This window comes from Mirounga angustirostris, unplaced genomic scaffold (assembly GCF_029215605.1).
Source record: "Mirounga angustirostris isolate CCGP_5_RB_7025 unplaced genomic scaffold, mMirAng1.0.hap1 SCAF_8, whole genome shotgun sequence".
NCBI lineage: Eukaryota > Metazoa > Chordata > Mammalia > Carnivora > Phocidae > Mirounga > Mirounga angustirostris.
Genome location: NW_026991716.1, coordinates 104,585,745 through 104,605,417, shown reverse-complemented (window position 1 = coordinate 104,605,417; position 19,673 = coordinate 104,585,745). Strand labels below are relative to the sequence as shown.

Below are 19,673 nucleotides of genomic sequence, written 5' to 3'. Positions count from 1 at the left end.
AATCTTATATCCAAAATTCTACACTTGGGTACTTTATCTTCTTCTTAGTTGAACAAATACCCAAAAATGTTAATAATCAATGTTGCACTGAACCTAACTAATGATAATTGTTTTAAAGACTCCTGAAACTTGTGAATCTTATTTGCCTAAATCATCATAACCGATGGAAATGTCTTTGATAAATCGTGAACAGATGTACTACAAGGTTTAAAAATCACACAGGATATAGAGGCTATCCTTATACTAAATTAAAACTTTATTGAATAAAGAACACTCTCCAGAACACATCTGATGGACTAGGTCTACATTACATGCAATGAAGCTGAACATGACAGTAGTTTAACATGGAATGTCAAACAAATTAATATTTTTCATTGTACAAAACTGTTTATGTAGCTGACATGCAAGAAGAAAAGTATGATACTCTGCATTTTCACTAATCATCTCTGATGAGTTTTAAAAAGGCATCTGAAGAAATTGGTAGATTTCTTTAGGGTATATTTCAAATAAATTAGTTACATGTGTACTACTGAAACTCTTTCAACCTCTCTTGCATTCCAAATAAAATCTTAGTGCAAACGTCAAAGTTGCTGGTCACTCCAAAAGACTGCCTAACTTATAACAGAATACAAGTTCTTAATGTGTATTAAGTAGGACAAAACCAAGAATACCAGTTAACTGCAAAATTCATTTAGGCACACTTAAAAGCCCACTCTAAGCATTTCTTCTAAGTGTCTCACATTAATTACTACAGCCTGTTTACAGTACTAAAATTCTATCATTCAAGCATCCATGATTACATTTCAGAAAAAGAAAATCATCCATTTCAGCAATAGCATTACTGCTATATTCTAAAAAAGAGGGGGGAAAAAAAAGGGAAAAAAATCACAATTAACAAAAACCAGTATCCACAATAGGATACATGGGGGGGAAAAAAAACCACGTAGGGGAAAAAAAAAGTGTGCTTTACTTGCACAGCAGGAATTATATAATGTAAACACCATATTGGCCCACACCACAAAATCCATGAGAAAGGCTCAAATTTGAACACTGTGTTTGCATTATTTTCAAATCTGTGTTTGTGAGTTTATACTGCTCTGCTTGTACCAATACATGACAAATAAAACACACTCTTCCACACACATACACATACAAGTGATTGTTAAATATTGAGCATGGCTTGCTTCCCTGACTCTAATTCAAAAAATGTTAAGTGACATCCCAACTGTTTTAAAAATGTTTACAGAAACCATTAAATGAATGTGAACAGTAGTTGAGGAATGATGAAAAAGTGATGGCATTAGTAGGATGCAAGTAGATGTAAAAAAAAAATTAATAATGTACATATGACTGACTGATATTTGGGGAAAATGCATGGAAAGTCTTCTTCTGTGGGCCTTGTCTGAACCTTTAACTGATACCAAGAATAGAAAATATACTATGACAAGTCCACGGCCACCTGGAGGGTCAGGCCTAGAACGCTTACCTTCAAAGTGCAAATTTTAACAATGGAATGTTTCAGCAGGGACATTAAAGACAACCCTCCAACTTTTTCTTGATAAAATGAAACAAGATGTCCAGGAAGTATTGTTTCCTGGCCAAAGTTATTTCAGTTTCATGGTAAAACAAAAAAGTATTTAACCAAAAATATCACCCACTCTTTCACATACACAGAACTATTCTTAGGGGGTATGGGGGGGGGGGGGAGAAAAAGCCCTTACCTATGTATCACCTAATGCAACTTATATTTAGAACTAAAGGTCTTTGAATCCACTACATTAAATACCAACTTGTACCTCCCTTAGCCCCTCCCTCTCCACCCACCTATCCCAAACACCCCCAATGAACCTAGGTATTCTAATGTCTTTGTGTTTTCTAAGCCTCATGACAAAGGCTGTTGAGTACCACCTCCACTGGAACAAAATGAACACCTAAGGTGCACTTTCTACAGCACCTTTTCTCTTCTCCACAACTGAGTGGAATCTCAATGCTCTCAAGCCTGGCTCTAGATCTCCAGGTCATCAGGCCGAGGTCGGCTGCTGGCACGGCTGCTGGCTCTGCTGGAAGGCCGCTGGTCCACAATGGCTAGTGGTTGCAGTTCATGCCCAGTAGCTAGTTTTTTAGAATTCTGGTTGTCATCAGGGAAATCAAAAGGCTGTGCATGGGAGTTGGAGATGGTGCTTCCGGCCTGCCCCATTCGATTTTGTTCTGCACTGTAATTAGCCCAGTTTTGCTCACTTGCTTGTTTGTTGTAATTGCGGCAGGAAGAATTGTTTCTGTCTCCAGTAACCAGCTTGTACCCAGGAGGAGACATGGGAGAGAGGGGAGCTGTGGGTGAGGAGCAGCCATTGAAATATGCATATTTCGGAGATCCACACTCTTTGGAGGGGCTCAGTGGGCCAGTGCTAGCATGGTAAGGATCGCTCTTCCCCTTCACGCGATCCTTAACACCCTTGAAGAAGACATAGAAGAGTTCAATGATGTTCAAGGCAAGAGACACCAGGGACACCACCAGCATGAAGATGATGAAGATGGTTTTCTCCGTGGGGCGAGAGAGGAAGCAGTCTACTTGATGAGGGCAGGGATCTCTTTTGCAAGTGTAAACGGCACTCAAGCTGAATCCATAGATGTACCACTGGATCAGCAAGAAGGCCACCTCAAAGACAGACTTGAAGAGGATACTAATGATGTAGGTTCGCAGCAGGCCCCCTCGCATTTTCACCTTGCCGTGCTCTTCAATACCATACTTGAACTTCTTTATTTCAATCTGCTTCAAGTGCATTTCCACGTTGACACCATCCGTTTGAGCAACTTTGAGTTCCTCCTCCTTCTTGTTCAGTTTCTCTTCCTTCCGCATCACATAGAACACATGAGCCAGGTACAAGAGTGTGGGAACAGACACAAATATGATCTGCAGGACCCAGAAGCGTACATGAGAGATTGGGAAGGATTTGTCATAGCAGACATTTTCACAACCAGGTTGTTGAGTGTTACAACGAAAGGCAGACTGCTCATCACCCCAGGCCGACTCAACCGCTGTCCCCAGTAGCAGAATTCGGAAAATGAAAAGGACAGACAGCCACACCTTCCCTCCAGCGGTAGAATAGGCTTGAACCTTGTCAAGGAGTTTGCCTAAGGCACTCCAGTCACCCATGTTGCCTGGGCACCACCTGAAAAGAAACAAGAAGACAACTAAATGATCACGGACTAGAAATTATTAGTTAAAATGTACAGCTGTTTCCAGTCAACGGTCAAAATATTACAAAAGGTCTCATATCCTTCTATCACTTTTCAAAAAAAAAAAAAAAGTGCAAACTCTTCCTGTCCCGTTTTCCCCTGCAAACAAGTCTCATAATTTTCTTGAGATATGGTAAGTCATAGACACAGAGCTGACATGCCCAGTAAATTGCAATCTTAACTTGCAAAGATATGTTACTTGCTCAACCATGTGACTTGAGCAACTGTCTATGCTAAGTGCCTCTGCTTATTTTATCCATCTGATAAATGAGGACAATTCTTGCCGGATAGGCTTGTGTCTGGATGCATGACTAAGCAAAATGCTGAAGGATGGTATTCAAAAAGTATGGATGTTTAAGAACTGGGATAAGAACACCCATGAACACACACAACCTGTTTCCAAACCTCAATCCTATTATATAGCATTTTATTCTTAATTATACTCTGACCTGTTTCACCTTGCTATTTCAATTGTATTTTGTGCATGTTCTATATTATGGTCATTTATACTTCTGTTTCTTCTTAAGCAGTGACTTATGTGGTTCAGAAGTCTGTCTTCTGCCCAGAGAAAAATATGCTGTACTAAAATACACCATTTTGACATAATGTGTCATTATGTGCAGGAAACTACTTTCAAAACAAGCAAAGATTAAATGCACATCATATTTCTTTTTTTACAAAATTTTTTTTTTATTTTAGAGAGAGAGTGCATGTGCGTGTGAGTTGGGGGAGCAGAGGGAAAGAATCTTCAAACAGACTCCCACTGTGTGTGGAGCTCCACATGGGGCTTGACCTCATCACCCATGAGATCATGACCATAGCTGAAACCAAGAGCCAGAGGCCTAATCAACTGAGCCACCCAGGCACCCCTGCACATCACATTTCAAGTAGAAGTTCAATTTGTCACAATACTAATTATAGCCTAAAGGGGCGCCGGGGTGGTGGTGGGGAACGACACCATTTTAAAGTGTTATCTCTAGCAAAAATTATTGGTTTTTCATCTTTTGATTGCTGTATACTTTCAAGTTCCCTTATCAGGCTTTGGGCCCTTATCCTATAGACTAGATTTAACTTTTCTATCAATACCTAGATATCTTAAGCCTAGGACTTCCCCATTGCTGGGGATGAGAAATGGACCAAAGTCTGTGGAGATGACATGGATCTCAAAAGTTATTTAGCTAATTCGATTTATACTTCTAATGCCAATAGTTCATTTAACTGATGAAAGTGGAGCTCTTAAAGGTATAGGAAATATTTGACTATCAGTAGAGCCACAAGGAGACTTATGATCCCAAGGCTAAGGATTTCCAATGCACCACACTGGTTTTAAAATTATAGTGAAGCTGGATTAAGGCTAGAAATGTTTTCATGCTTTGATACAATCTTAGCAAGGGCTGAGAGCTGGGAATAAATGAGTGACATTACATGTGGCAGGCACAGAGAATATAGTTTAATTTTCAGAGAGTATTAAGTGGAGAGTAAAAAAAGGATGAAGTGGTCAAAGATTATTTAATAATCAAAAACAAGCAAAGCAAAGACTTTCCAGGAGCTTAGTAATGAAATTTTAAATAGTGCAACTGAAAGTAGGATTATACAGGCTTCTTGGAAATATGTTCATTATCTGAATATGAAAGTTTCTCATCTGGTATTCAATTATGAGCCACCTTCTCCTTGTAGGAAGTAAATGAAATCCAAGGGAGTCTTGTCCCCACCATGCAACATTACATTGCTGTTTAATGCCTGGACCTCTGGGCTACAGGGGCCAGAAAAAATGAAATGGAAATCTGGCCTGGGATTTCCTGGATGGAACAAAGAGATGGCTGATCCATAAAGTGAAACTACGTACCAGCTATCTAAATTGGCAGTTGATGGGTGTCTTTGATGGCAACCCAAAGACTGATGCCAAGGAATGCTAAGGGAAGAGTGGGAGGTGGGTGGGCAGGTCACAGAAATAATGCTTTTCCAATGATCATAAAAAAGGGAGCTTCCCTTCTAATTTTGGGAAGGGCCATTTTAGATTCCGAAGTGACATGTTAGACAGTGAAACTGATGTATGAAAAGAGCAGTCAAAAAAGAACAAAGGGAAAAAAAGAACAAAGGCTTATAAGGTTGACAAAGAGAGTTAAAGAGTCAAGAAGGCTCAAAGTGATAGGGAGTAATTTAGCTTTGATGGACAGTTTGATGGTGAGACAACGTAAAAGAAAAAACCTACAATTTAACAGAAAATACTACCCTGGGAATGAAGAAGTACAGTCCATGAGGGTCAAACAAACATAACAGAATTTTTGGAGCTCTATCAGTAGATAGTTTCTATGTGATGATGTGTAAATTGGCCTTAATTCTGTTTGCAGAGAATTACAATATTTTGCCAGTGTCATCTGCTTTTGCTCAATACTCCAACTGCCGGGAGGGAAGTGGGACGGTGAAATCAACTCTAAAATGATAAACTGTCTGCATACATCTCATCAAATTCACTCAGTGATCGAGCTCAAGACAAATTTAACATGTTTAGATATATTACTGGGCATACTGAGAAGTCATTTTGGTCAGTGTTTCATCATTATTCAAGGCTCAAAGTTAAAATAGGATTATGTAGATGCTTGTGGTAATTAATGACTAAGCTTCGGTACATTCTATGGAAAATAAAACTTGACTTTCATCTAATTCTGAGGTTCCCAAAAATGCCCCACAGTGCCAAAGTATGTGAATTGGGTCACTGAGCAGTTCACTAGGTAGTATTCTTTATTAATACACCAGCAACTTAATTGCAAAGTTGTCTTTTCTTTAAGCACCCACACGGTTGTCATTTGCATTAATGAGTTATACTCTTTCATCTGAATGAGATGAATTATCCAATTAGACACCTGGTATCCTGTAACCAGTCATTACCACTATCATAGAGACCATCAGATAATATTTAATGTGATGGTTTATAATGCTTGTGATTTTCAAGGAGAGGTAACAAAAATATTACCTTTTCTGGGTAGGTGTTCCCTTTGTTCTGAGTCAAAAGTTCTATCAACTAGTTGACCCCCCCAACCCCATTAGTATTGTCATTTTTCCAAGTCTTAGTCAAAAAATTAATGTCTTTTTATAAATAATAGGCATAATTACATGTTCACAGAATCCCTGGCATTGATTTACACACTACAGCCCTCATTCATATTCACCAGCATTAAGACAGGTCTATTTTTTATATGATACATGAGAAAAGCACAGCAGTGGAGGCAGCTGAATGTTCATCATATATATTCATGCCTCCACCTCTAGGTTCCCAGGTTGGAACTTTATAGGTAGAATAAGGTCTCCATTAAGGAGTTATGCAAATGCTTGACAGCAGGTAGAGCATCCTTCTTCTGTCCTCTGTGTACCGTATTAGGGCACATTTTCCTTTGCTCTTTATGGCCCTCTAGACTAGAGGCCAAAAGCCACAGATATCCAAGCATGACCACTTCTGCAGTGGTCCCCGAACCGCACCACATAATCATTTGGTAGCATTTGTTAAAAACATACATTCCTGGCACTCACCAGCCTGACTAATCTGATTTGGGTGGGGGGAAGAGTGCTGGGATATTAGTTTGTCTCTTTTCTCTTTTTTAAACAAATGCACCAGGTAATTCTGAAGTTTCAGGCCAGCAGGCAAGCCAAGTGTTCCTTGACATTTTCAGTGCTCTCTTGTTCAAAATATTTAGGACTGGGAAATGCCAGGAAAGCAGAAAGGGACAGAGAGTACCTAAAAAGGCAAAAGGGGTGGCCCAGGATCAGGAGCAGAGGCTGACTGGGCGCCTGGGAATGAAGCTCACCCTTCACGGCACCACCTTGTGTCACTCCACTTCCACCTGATGCGCCCCAAGACCACAAGGACTCAAACACCTTATTTAAAATGAAAATAAGTCTTCAATTTTAAAATACGTTTGACTGTCCCTTTTGCCAGAGCAAATCACCATGCCAAAGCTGTAGTCAAGTCATTTCATGTCATTAATATACTAAGAATTGTTAGGAAAACTAGAAAATATTTTAATTTCAATTTTAAAGAATTTCCCAAATGACAGCTGTAATGAGCTTGGAGCAGGGACTTAAAAATGGCAAATGGGAGGGCGCCTGGGTGGCTCAGTTGGTTAAGCGACTGCCTTCGGCTCAGGTCATGATCCCAGGGTCCTGGGATCAAGTCCCGCATCGGGCTCCCTGCTTGGCAGGAAGCCTGCTTCTCCCTCTCCCACTCCCCCTGCTTGTGTTCCTGCTCTCGCTGTCTCTGTCTCTGTCAAATAAATAAATAAAATCTTTAAAAAAAAAAAAAAAAAAAATGGCAAATGGGATTGTTAAAAACCAACATGAGACGTGACACCTATCACCTTTTTTATGACTGAAAGTAAGCACGTAAGAGAAGATGAAGAAAAAATAAAATCACGAGGGCTAAAAAATGTGTAAGAAAATGACTATATAAGTTCCTCAAAAAATCATTAAATAGATCTATCTGGGGAAAAGTGTAATGCTTTGTGTTTTTAACATACTACAACCAAAAAAATTTTAAGCCCCTAAGCTAAAATGTAAACCTCCTGATGTTTTTCTTTAACTTTTAGAAGAACCCCTGTCCCTTGCAGTAAATGTCTTTGAGGGGGCTCAGTCAAGACAGTTACAATGGCCAAGAGGTTCCTTGGTAATATTCACATCTACACGTAATTAGCATGACCCACATTCATTCTGTCAGCAAATACTATAGGCTTTATCTTCCTCCAAAACCCAGACTGACGAATCCCTCCACCACCCCTGCTCCTAGCCCCATCTTGGCCATCATCACCTCCTCAGGTTTCAGGTCACTAGCCTAGTCACCCTGCTTGCTAAACCATTCTCCTCCAAGAGCCAACCTCAAGAACGAACACTCAAGCTCAGCTCCATCTCTGTGGTTCACTTCCTCACTTCTGTAGGTCTCCACTCTGGTCTCACTTCATCAGCCAGCCCTCTAGTCCGCTCACTTCCTATTCCCTTTGTCCTGTTCTTGTTTTGTTTTGTTTTGTTTTTAATGGTCTTTAGTTGTACTTGACGTATTACATGTATTTACCTGTTTGTTGTCTGTCTCCCTCCATGGCAAGGACTTAGTACTACCTGCTTTCCTCCACTACAATGTGAGCTCCTTGAGGGCGTGTCTTTGTCCACGGCGGTAACCACAGTACTTAAGAGTCAGAGATACTAAATAAGTTATCTATTAAATGAATTAAAGGAGGCCTGTACCAAAAAAAAAAAAAGGGCACCAGGTTCCATTCATCAGTGTTGTTTACTACCTCTTATGTATTTCCCAAACTTCTGAAGTTTCAAATTAATTAAAAATGGGACTTTCTGGGGCGCCTGGGTGGCTCAGTCGGTTAAGCGTCTGCCTTCAGCTCAGGTCATGATCCCAGGATGAGCCCCGCATCGGGCTCCCTGCTTGGCAGGGAGCCTGCTTCTCCCTCTCTCTCTGCTTGCCACTCTGCCTACTTGTATCCTCTCTCTCTGTCAAATAAATAAATAAAATCTTTAAAAAAAAAATAAAAATAAAAAAGGGACTTTCATAGTAAAAAAACAAACAAACAAACAAAAAAAGGACTGTCAGCATCTCCTGTTATACAGACATTAAATTTTCAAGTGATAATTGCTAAAACAGAAAACTGTCTGTTGAAACAACATGCTTCAAATGATTCCTGAGCAGTCAGTAAGGACTGATGTAAGAAAAAAAAAAGGTTCTTTAACAAAGAGCTTCTTGAATTTATTACGTGACATCAGAGTAATTTGGGATTCTTGCAGCACTGTGTCAGGTATCGTAGATGTTTACTCAGTCTTACTATTCTGTTGTTACAGGTTAAGATTTTAAAATAACCACCGCGTGCTGTCATCCCCCCAATTCTGCAGTATTCTCACTCTGTACTATGTGATGCAATCACGGCTGAGAATAAGTAACACCAGAGTGTCTCGCAATAGAAGAAACGGCCTGTTAAAACTTGTTTCTATTTCAAGGATGACAAATCTTGAGGTAGGCCTGGAGCTCTGAAGCATTGCTGACAACAACCCTGGGTAACAGAACATCTCGGTGTAGTCGTCTATGCAGGCAACTAAGTGATTTGAATCGGGTACCATGGCAAATATTCCCAGTTCAAATAATACACAACCTTTTGCTTCCTTATACCTGGACGGTTACCCTAACTCTGTGGTGTGTCAAACCTACTCCATTTAAACATCTATTTACAATTCTGCCTCATGGTTCCCCGATTATCCTTAGATTCCTCTATAAAGAATGATACCATTTTATCTCCTCAGGCATATGATGCACAGCATAGAACTGCATGGTTTGTTTTTTTTGGGGGGTGGGGGTAGGCGAGGGGTGGGGTGGGGAGAGACTAACCTCTTTCCTTGGTTCTTACCCCTGTTCATCACATAAGTCAATCTACATCAACGTCCACAGAACATTGAGATGAGATGGATGTTGAGGGGTGAGGGACTCCAAAGATAGTATGAGGCCTACCAAAGAGAGACAACACCCCGCCCCAGTTCTGCAGCTACCACTCAACTCCCCCACTAATAGAAGTGTCTCATGGTCACTTCATGGGTGCTAGAAGAAAAACCCTAAGCCAGAAGCCGCAGGCAAAAAGCCATGTTCTTCTATTGTGATCTGATGAGCTTAAAAAACGTAATTTCTGTCAGTTCTTGGTGTTCCCCTCCACTCACCTCCGAATTGACTATTTTTATTGAATAGCCTGGTTATTTTCTCAACATGTAAACACACCATTAGGGTGCTCACAAGTGTATTGATTAAGAACAGTCTATTTTCTTCAGTGAGCACTGAATAAGATAACTCATGTACTTGGAGCTCTTTTAAGAGCTCAATGAAGTTTAGTTATTATTCTTTAAAAGATCTTTAGATATAGATACAGCTCATGTATTTTATTATCTTGGAATATTTTCTTTAGCAAAACAGCAACTAGGAAATGATTAACATTTTCCTAACGGTAATCAAAATTAGTTTTCAAGATGTTCTTGTAATGAGTACAATATTGCTATTTTAGCAATCCCATACAGATCTGTGAGAAGGAAGAATTTACCCTTTATCAGTTGATAAGGAGAAAAAAACCTTGAAGAATGTCTGCCTGTCTGTTTGTATTTGAAGGCATCTTCCCCAAATCATGAAAAGAGCCATATCCTATAGGACATATCTGGCTCACAGAAATTGCTAAAAACAAACACACACAAAAAAACCCACCACTCCATTTCTGTATTACTGTGAATTTTAAGCATTCCATAAAACATATTTTCTAGAAATTAATTAGAAAGCTAGGGAAATTTGGATATAAAGATTACGGAAAATTTTAAGGCTAAAGCCATTGATATACATATCTCACCATGGTTTGTGTTTTCATTTTGGCAAAAGACAGTATGTACCTACATAGCCAAATGGTGAATTTAGACAGATTAAGTGAAGACTTTAGGTAGTTATCCCAAGGATCAAAAAAATATATACAATCAATTAATCTCCCAATGAAGGAGAAATCCTGGGGATTTTTTTCTTAAACTTGACTTACCTATACTGCATATTGACCTTAATGATAAGCACTAAATTAAACTACTTCTCCCTCCAGAGCTGAACTGCTGTCTGTGGATAAGCTTCAACAATCTATTTAAACAACCAAGAATCTTGGAGGGAAGTCAGAACAACAGGAAAGGTGGAGTAGAAAGTATTAATCACTGGTGACTTCCCTATCATTCCCTTCCCTCTGGTATCATATATTAAAAGGCTCTGAGGCTTCATACAAAGAGATACCTCTGGATATTATAAAAGAAAGGAAGGAATGCACTGTATCATGAGTTTCCATCCTTCTCTATGCAGGAATTGGAAACATCTAAGAAAACAACTCTCAGTATCTGCAAACACACCCTTTTAGATGCTTGCTACAGAGTATCTTTGAAACCTTGTTTCCCAGAGAGGGTCGGCAATGTGGGAATCAATCATACAGTAAAGGGTGAGAAACCAAGTGGATGGCAGCTGTGGTGATAAACTCTAAAAGGCATTAGAAAAATGTGGAACCTGTTTAAACAGTGAAGAAAGTAGGCGCACAACACTATTACTGCCATTTTCCATGCAAAGGACAAGTGACAGCTATACTCTGACTCTGGGAAGTACAAAGCATCACACATACACACTGCCAGGACAGAACCTACTCCTGCCATAATTTTCAGTCAATTGGCCTACCTGGAAAAATTACCCTTCCCCAGAGGTGTTTTCTACCTAACCAGTTGGGGTTTTTTTGTTTTTTCATTATTTGAGATGGAATTAATTTAATGAGGTCTCTGCATTACTACAGGCTTTTATTTTCAACAATCCTTGCACAAAAATAAAAATTTGGCTTCTTTAAGAAATCTCAATCTATTGTTCACATTGCAACGGGGCACTCTGTGATCAAGTGTGCCCAATTTTCAAAGGGTGAGAGGAAGCACCTTTTTCTTACTAACTTGGTTGGTGATACAGAAATTAAACCCACCTCCAAATAAACCCAAAGCTACCAACAATGTATAGCTCTCCTTTTCCCACCCCCACTTTGCACTTCTGAAGAGAAACACGGGCACATCTCAGGGTGAGGATGAGTATGAGGTTGGTCAAGGTGAGATTATGATAAACTTTATCTGACAAGCTCAGCAAACATTTGGATGCCGAAGAGGATAGTGTGAGCAATCCGCTGCTCGGAACTCAAGGTTTGAGTTTCCGAATTCTGTACTGATTTGCCTTTGGACACGTCATTAGCTCTTCCCTTATTTCATTACGGGCACCTCCTCGCCCCCGGCTCCCCACTCCCATTCTTGGGAAGTTTTTGAGAACTTCCAAGAGAGTTACAAGTGCAGTATAAGCACGGTAATTCCCAAGGTAGTCAGGTTGCCTTACCAACGTTTACACAGTAGGATTCAACAAGTTTAAGAGGAAAAAAAAAGGAGGGGGGAGGGAAGGTAAATTGGATTGACACGTTTAATTAAATTAATCGTTTGCTCTTCTTTTACCATTTGGCACCAAGTCCATCTGCCCCTGCTCCTTTCCCCCCCCTCCCCTTTCTTTACAGTGGCGGCCGCGGACTTGAGCCCGGTTTGACTAGTAAGGATTTCAGGGAAACGTAGCAAACCTCGACAAACCCCGCGGTCGGGCAGCGCAGGAGTCCGGGGCGAGCCCGACGGATGCTAAGATGGCAGAGGCGCCCCGCGCCCCCCCCTCCCCCCCACCCCCCCCGCCCCCCCGCCCCAGCCTCCGCATAAGCTTTCATTTTTCCTTGCTTTTCAGCATTCGCCGGTGCAAATACTTCAAACCTCAGCGTCGCACCAAGAATTTAAACTAATTACTTTGGCCTGTGAAGTGTGAACAGACAAAATCCTTAGCGGGCACGAAAATGCTTGGCTGCACTTCTGGCTAACAGAAGGCGTGTTACCAGCAAGAGCATTTAAGAAAGTGAACCGTTTAACATAACAAATCAACGTAATCACTGCCTACAGGCAGCGCTCCAGCAACTCCAACCCGAAGCTGCCCTACAGGTCCGAAGTCTGTTACAGGTTCGGACAGGCAGGAGAGGAGTCGGAGGGGTGGGGGACGGCTAGCTCCCTCTAAGGCGCTGTTTAAGAAATTTTGTTTCATATTCTTTCTAAGAGTTTCAGTCTCAGGAGACGGTTTTGGAAATGCACCCTGGCATTCACTTCTGTTCCAAACGTCTCTTCTTCCCTTCTAATGCTTTGTAAGTAACCACCACCCATTCAAGGGATTTCATCTGCTGAATTGCCAACGTGGTCGAGTAAAAAAGGTGGCTCTCCTGAGGGTCTCATGTTTCCATAGTGGTTGCTAACACAAAGTAACTACTTACTGTCGCTTTAAAAACCTCAATATTACAACTCTGATTTTTATATCTTTTTGTTTACTGGGGAAAATTCTAGGAAGGGACCACGTGGAAGTCAAGTAACCGCAAGGTCTTAACAAAGCACTTTGTTAAGAAGTTTGCTTTGCACAGCTATAGAACATCAATCAGGATTTACATATGAAAAAGCACAAAGTGTAGAACTCTATAGCAAGCAAGCTAAGCAAATTTGCACTTTAATTTTTTTGTGATGTTGTCAGTCAAATCCCCAACCCAGGCCCCAATCATCCCCCCCCACCCCAGTTACAAAACACCTAGACTATTATCGATTACCCAAAAAAGTAAAATTATACTCTAAAATGAAGAACCAAATATCCAGTAAACTGGTGCTTTATTCTAATCGGAAAGGTTTGGATCTTATTTTACCTGTTGCATTATTGTTAGAAACGTTTCAACAGTTAAGAAAATACTGAACGTTCAATTTTAAATGTAAAACTATAGACACATTTTCAAGTACATCATTCCACTTACAGTATCATATCAAAGCTACATTTAACACATTTTAAAACTTTAGAAAACTTTTACGTGTAGAAATAGAAACGAATAGGTAAAGGTTTTTTTGGGTTTTTTTAACTTACTCTTTCTCTTAAAAGAAGTAGGCACGCCAAGTAATTGAACTCCTTGGAGGATGAAGTAAAATGAAAAAGCAAGCTCAGGCACTCAGACCTGTCTATTTAAAGTTTAAAAGTCTGCTGCTGTTTGGTACTTTCTTCACTCCTTCCCCCTAATGAAAGAAAAGTGCTGATACCTCGTAAAAGCTTTTTTCTAATTGGAGCACAGAGCTTTTAAAAGTTTCAAGCCACTGACTCAACGAGGAGGAGGGGCTGGAGAAGGGGAGGGGCAGAGGAAAGGCGGGGAGGAGAGTGGGGAGGAGGCCGGTGACCGTGGAAGGGTGGGGGAGAAAAGGCTCAGAGGAAGAGCCAGGTTGAGATCAAGTTGTAGTTTAAATTTGCTGACGAGAAAAATGGAATAGCATTCGAGACGTGAATGCCACTACTTGCAGCTACTCTTTATAGATAGCAATTACTGGTTTTAGTTAGTGCTTGTATCACCAAAAGTCCAGGGATAATAAAAAGTTCTGTATTTTACAATACTACAATCTTTTCTTCAATTATATATATATATATACATATATATATACATATATACTTTTCTTCAATTATATACATATATATACATATATATATACATATATATACATATGTATATATATATATATATATTGCATGTTTCATGTTGCAGTAAATAAAAATGGTGGAACAGAGTTTAGCCAGTGCAAACTTGTTTGATATTGGCTAAGGTGTGTGAAGTTAAAGGTGGGTGTGAGTTATTTAATGATCTAATTCCTTTCCTCTTAATTTAAGTAGGGACAATTAACAAAGGAAATGGTGGGATGGGAGAGAGACATTGCAAAAATGAACATATATGGTGGTATGCCCGTCCCAAATCTACCTTCCAACCCCCGCCCCCGACTGCTTTGAATTTTTACTCTTTCCTTCAGTTTAGCAAAAACTAGTTTTATACTTACAACTGTATTGTATATAAAACATTTTGACTGTGAGTTCGTGGTAGCTGACCTCTACCAGATCTTTTTTTAATTTTTTTTTATGACCTCTACCAGATCTTTGAGGAACCGAAAATTTATAATATCTCAGTTCCATTCATGGCAATGCATTAAAAAATAATGCATTTGCAGTGAAATGTCAGGATTTTTTTTTTTAATGAAATACCCACATGTAAGTTGGCATTAAGTGGATCCCAAAACTATTGACCCTCCTGGTGACCATCTCCCTCTCCAAAACCCACTGTAGAGTTTTTTGACCAATGACAGCAGAACTGTGCATACAATTTTTAGATGATTTTCCTCCACTTCCCTCTTCAGCATTCTGCATTAAGGTTTATAATAGCCTGAGTTATGTTGCCTCATTCTTAGAGTGGGTACTCCTTTGAGGACTCCCCAGATGCCATGCCAGAGGGCTGCGGTAGGACAATTCCCCATAAACAGGCTTCAGTGATGCTCCTGAAGTTGGGCAGGGAAATCTCTTGGCCATTATTTTCTGGAAACAAAGCAAACTCATCTAGCCTGAATATTCCTTACTCTTTTCTTACTAATACAAGTACCAAGAAAAGGAGATGGCAAATATTTCCTGACAGATACCTTTCCCTACTTTCATTAAAATGATTATAAAACACCTTTTGAAATGTTGTTATTTTAAGACACAATTTTGCTCTCATTTGCTGGGCTATACTATTTCCAAGGGTACATTTTTCTTTAAGTTAAAGAGGGTGAATAAAGAAGTAGAAATCGTAATCTGACTTTCATATCTCCAAGCTCAGCAACCCATGAATATTGTTTTGGTCTTGTATATATATATCGTCCTGTCCTTCACATGAGTCTATTGTGTTGTCCTAACTAAAAATTATTGTATTCAATTCAGAAAACATTCATGAAAATGTGATTTATTCTCTTTATTATAAGAAACTCTGCTTCCCCCCTTTAAAAAAAAAAAAAAAGGTCTGTGCTTCATTTAGTTTACATTACTATGTGTTTTACTTTAGTAAAATTATTTATCAAGTACAATTATTATTGAATTTATCCATTTTATTTTAAAAATTTCCTAAAATGCTAATTCAGAATTAGTTGCATGATTTAAAAGTTGTGATTATTTTATAACAAGGTTTTTTAAACAAAAAATTGTGTTTGTTTTCAATTATGTTTTGTTAGTGTACAAAAGAATATTGATGTTTAAGTATTCTCTTACCTTTTCTTTTTAGTCTATGCTATATGACCAATTTGAAATAAAACTAAAGAATTTCTTTATACCAAATTAAATTATTCACGGATATCACTTGAACCATTTCCTAAGCCAAAGGGATTAGTGAAAGCATGAGCCAGTAATTAAATATTCTCTTAACATATGGAATATACTATATCTTTTATTTCTAAAATGATTTTCACAAAATCATTCCTAAAAGACACTCTATGTGATTTTCTCTTCTTTTGGAATAATTCTACCAAAATGTAATCCTATAAGTAATAATGCTCAAGGGGAGGTGGGTTACTGTGAATAGCTTCCCTGTTAGAACACTGACAACCAGTTCTCTCTCGTGAACACCTACCAGCTTCTCCAAATGCCTGGTAGAAACTCCTACTATAATTCTTACTCTAGCAGTGCTGATGAGTTACATTTTGACCAGTAATGTACTTTTATTTTATTTTTTTAAAAGATTTTATTTATTTCAGAGAGAGTGAGCGAGAGAGAAAGCACAAACAGGGGTAGGGGCAGAGGAGGAGGAAAAACAGACTTCCCGCTGAGTGGGGAGCCCGGCATGGGGCTCGGGGCTCCATCCCAGGACCCTGGGATCATGACCTGAGCCCAAGGCAAGCACTTAACTGAGCCACCAGGCACCCCAGTCATGTACTTTTATAAAGAATCTCACTTACCTGAACTTAGAAGCTTGTCTCGATTGAAATGTTCTGTAAAAATTGTGGGACAGATTTCTTTAAATATGTTTTTCTCGTGTTCTCCGAAATACTAATGCCATTTCATCAATATAAACACTGACTTCCGAGAACTGTAATTTCTCTGATTGCTGGGTCTTGTCTGTGCAGAAGAAATGGATGCAGTCTGATTTGCTAGTCAGGCACTACTGCTCTTGAGGGCTGAGGGACAGTCACTTACAGTTGCCATCATCTGCACAGCCTCTTCAGGCACCACCATGGGCCAGGCTTAGAGTCTGCTGTATCCTTGTTGCTCTGTGGGTTGAGAAATGCACGTTATTGGCACAGTAGAGAATAGATTCTTTTTCAGAACTGTGAGGATTTCTTAATATGAGAACCAACTGTATTTTTGGATTTTTACCTTTATTCCAAAACACCAACTTCTGGAATTTTTAAAGAGATGAACAGATGGATTCGTTTTTAAGGACTTTAAATGCCTACCTCACATAAACTGTGGTGGATTACTCTCATTTCAACGAGTAGCATAAACATCCAAAAATAATTGGTGGCTGTAGATTGGAGATGAGTAAGGAGAACATTGTACTGGTAGAGGAATGAGTTATGGGAACTTGAACTAGGGTACTAGGAGTAAGAAAGATAAAGGAAAATAGAATTATCAGAACTTGATGACAGATTGAATGAGGAGGACAAGGGAGAGAAGGTGTGGAAGCAGAGTTTGGAGTTTTGATTGGGAAAATGTTACTAACACAAAAAAGGAAGTCTGGATTAGGAACTGATTTGCTGAAAGAGATGTAATGATTTTGATTTGGACTATTTTAGTATGAAGAAGTGAAACATCTAGGTAAAGATATCTCACTAGAAATTTAAAATATTGGCTATGGAGTTCAGGTTAAAATTGTTAAAGATTTGGGATTATACGCATAGAACTGATGTTTGAAAATAACAGGTACAGATGAGATTACTAAGAGATATGATGATTTAGGCTATGTGCCAAAAAGTCACACACACACAGCCCGAGTGGATTTCCTCATTTAATGTAAGCAAATAAAAAAAAAAAGAAAAAAGAGGCAAGGTAGAATCTGGGAAAGAGAAGGGTATTTAGAATGACCACAAGGGCTTATTTGTAAGGAAATATCACCTAAGTACTGGGAGAGTTTCAACTTTGCAAAAAGGACATTTATTCCTTTAAAACAAGAGTGAATGCAAAGCATAAAGAAAAAAAAAAACGTTTTGGGGTGGAGAGCATGAGCATTAGGAAGCTGGGGTTTGAAGATAACTTCTCAAAATGGTGAGGTTATCAGCTGACTACAAATGAAGAGTGAGTTGAGCAGAGTTGAAGGTTGCAATACCTCTGGGGGACTCCGAAGACAGATGGATAAAAGGATTATCTAAAACAGGGAGGGTCTAGGGTGATTATGTATTGGGGTAAAATGTCATTGTTTTATAGATTTCCTTTTATTAGCATCAGAATAATCCTTTCTATGCACCAATTTTCCATTTTATCCAATAATGATTGGACAGTAAGGAAGCAGAAGTTAATTTGGACCTCAATAATACACAAGTTCAGAAATACTCTACCTAAATTGGTAAAACCAGCCATAAAATGTGTTCTTAATGTGACGGTTGATCAATCATACTTCCTTTAGAATAGTGAAGATTTCCCAACATATTACTGACCTGGGCTAGAATCCTTTTTCAGTAGATGTATTTCTGGGGTCTGACAATTTGCTTCATAACTCCAGAGAATTCACTTAACTGAGACTTGCTTCCCATTATTTAGCATTCTATCATCCTTGAGAGAGATTTCAGGATCAAAGTTTGTCTCAACCTGGGTAAAATCTGAACTTATTCTGATAGATAGCCCACCTCTCCACCTCTGTCTCCAAGTATATCTTACTGTGAGGCTACATACAAAAAAAAAAAAAAAAAGATTTGTCAAAGGAAGAATTGTTTTGTTTTGTTCTGTTTTGTTTAATGAGAGAGTCCCAGCCAGTGGATAAATTTGTCTTTGGCTCCACCTTCTGTACAAAGTGAAAATGAACATCATCAGAAGTAACTGGTAAATCATTTAATACTTTGACTTAAAAAAATTTTTGCCTTTTTAAAATTAAGCTTGGTTCATTTTTTATGATCATTTTTTAATGTTTATATTCCTTCATGCAGCAAATATTTCCTATGTTCTGAGGAACTATGCTAGTGACGATTTTTTAGTTATGCAGTGAAAACAAAAACAGTATTAGGTTGAAATTCATACAGCTTTAGGGTTTGAGTTTTCTTTAACTGAATTTTGAAAAAGTGACCAAATAATTTTTGGAAAAATAATAGTTTTTTTTCTTAAAGGAACATGTTCTTTTTTCTAAGGTTCTACAGGGAGTTGCTATTTTTAAGCATCCTATTAATGCTGTGTCCCCTTTAAAAAATTACCAGAAGCAAAGCTAGAAGTTTTGGATCTGAAACTATTGATTTTGCACATATATTAATTTATATTAAGGAGACACATTAAGGCATTTGGACAGACTGACAGTTGGCTATTTCCTCTAACAATTTAAGTCAGCTAAAGCTCATCTAACAATGAGAAAATATTGTAGTATTTTAAGCCAAAGAAAATGAACATTATTTAATTAATTAAAATCATTCAGCAAAATAGTTATCTCGTCAATATAATCATTCACCATCATTTTATATTTGGCATTGTACTGAATGCAGTGGAAATTTAAAGAACAGAGAGAATATTTTATAAGTGCAGGTGATTCCTTTATATGCAAAATGTTTGCAAACAATCAACATGAGCAACATATAGTTATAATAACAAATGCATGAACAAAAGTATTCACATACGTGTTGAGTTGATGCCAAAGAAAAGGGAAAGACATCATTGCTTCAGAAGTCAGCTGATAAAAATTCCCAAATGAAATATTTATATGCTTGGTTATAGCACCACTTACTAAAGTCGTTAAAATGCCCTTCTGTTGTATGTCTAAGCCTGCTTTGGTGTACAGGGAAAGGTACCTATGGGCAGCTTTTATACAGTACATGTCCTTCATGGACACCACCAAATTTAA

At 38.7% G+C, this 19,673-nt stretch overlaps 1 protein-coding gene across 1 annotated transcript; it reads right to left on the bottom strand.

The window, feature by feature from the left end:
• Window positions 1-238: 238 nt before the first annotated feature.
• On the bottom strand, window positions 239-13,945 carry GJA1 (gap junction protein alpha 1). The gene is made up of 2 exons (XM_045865466.3): window positions 13,727-13,945; window positions 239-3,170 (listed from the first exon to the last, which is right to left on the bottom strand). Exon 2 carries the CDS (start codon window positions 3,152-3,154, stop codon window positions 2,006-2,008), a length of 1,149 nt encoding a protein of 382 aa, XP_045721422.1. The 5' UTR covers window positions 3,155-3,170; window positions 13,727-13,945; the 3' UTR covers window positions 239-2,005.
• Between the last annotated feature and the right edge of the window lie 5,728 nt (window positions 13,946-19,673).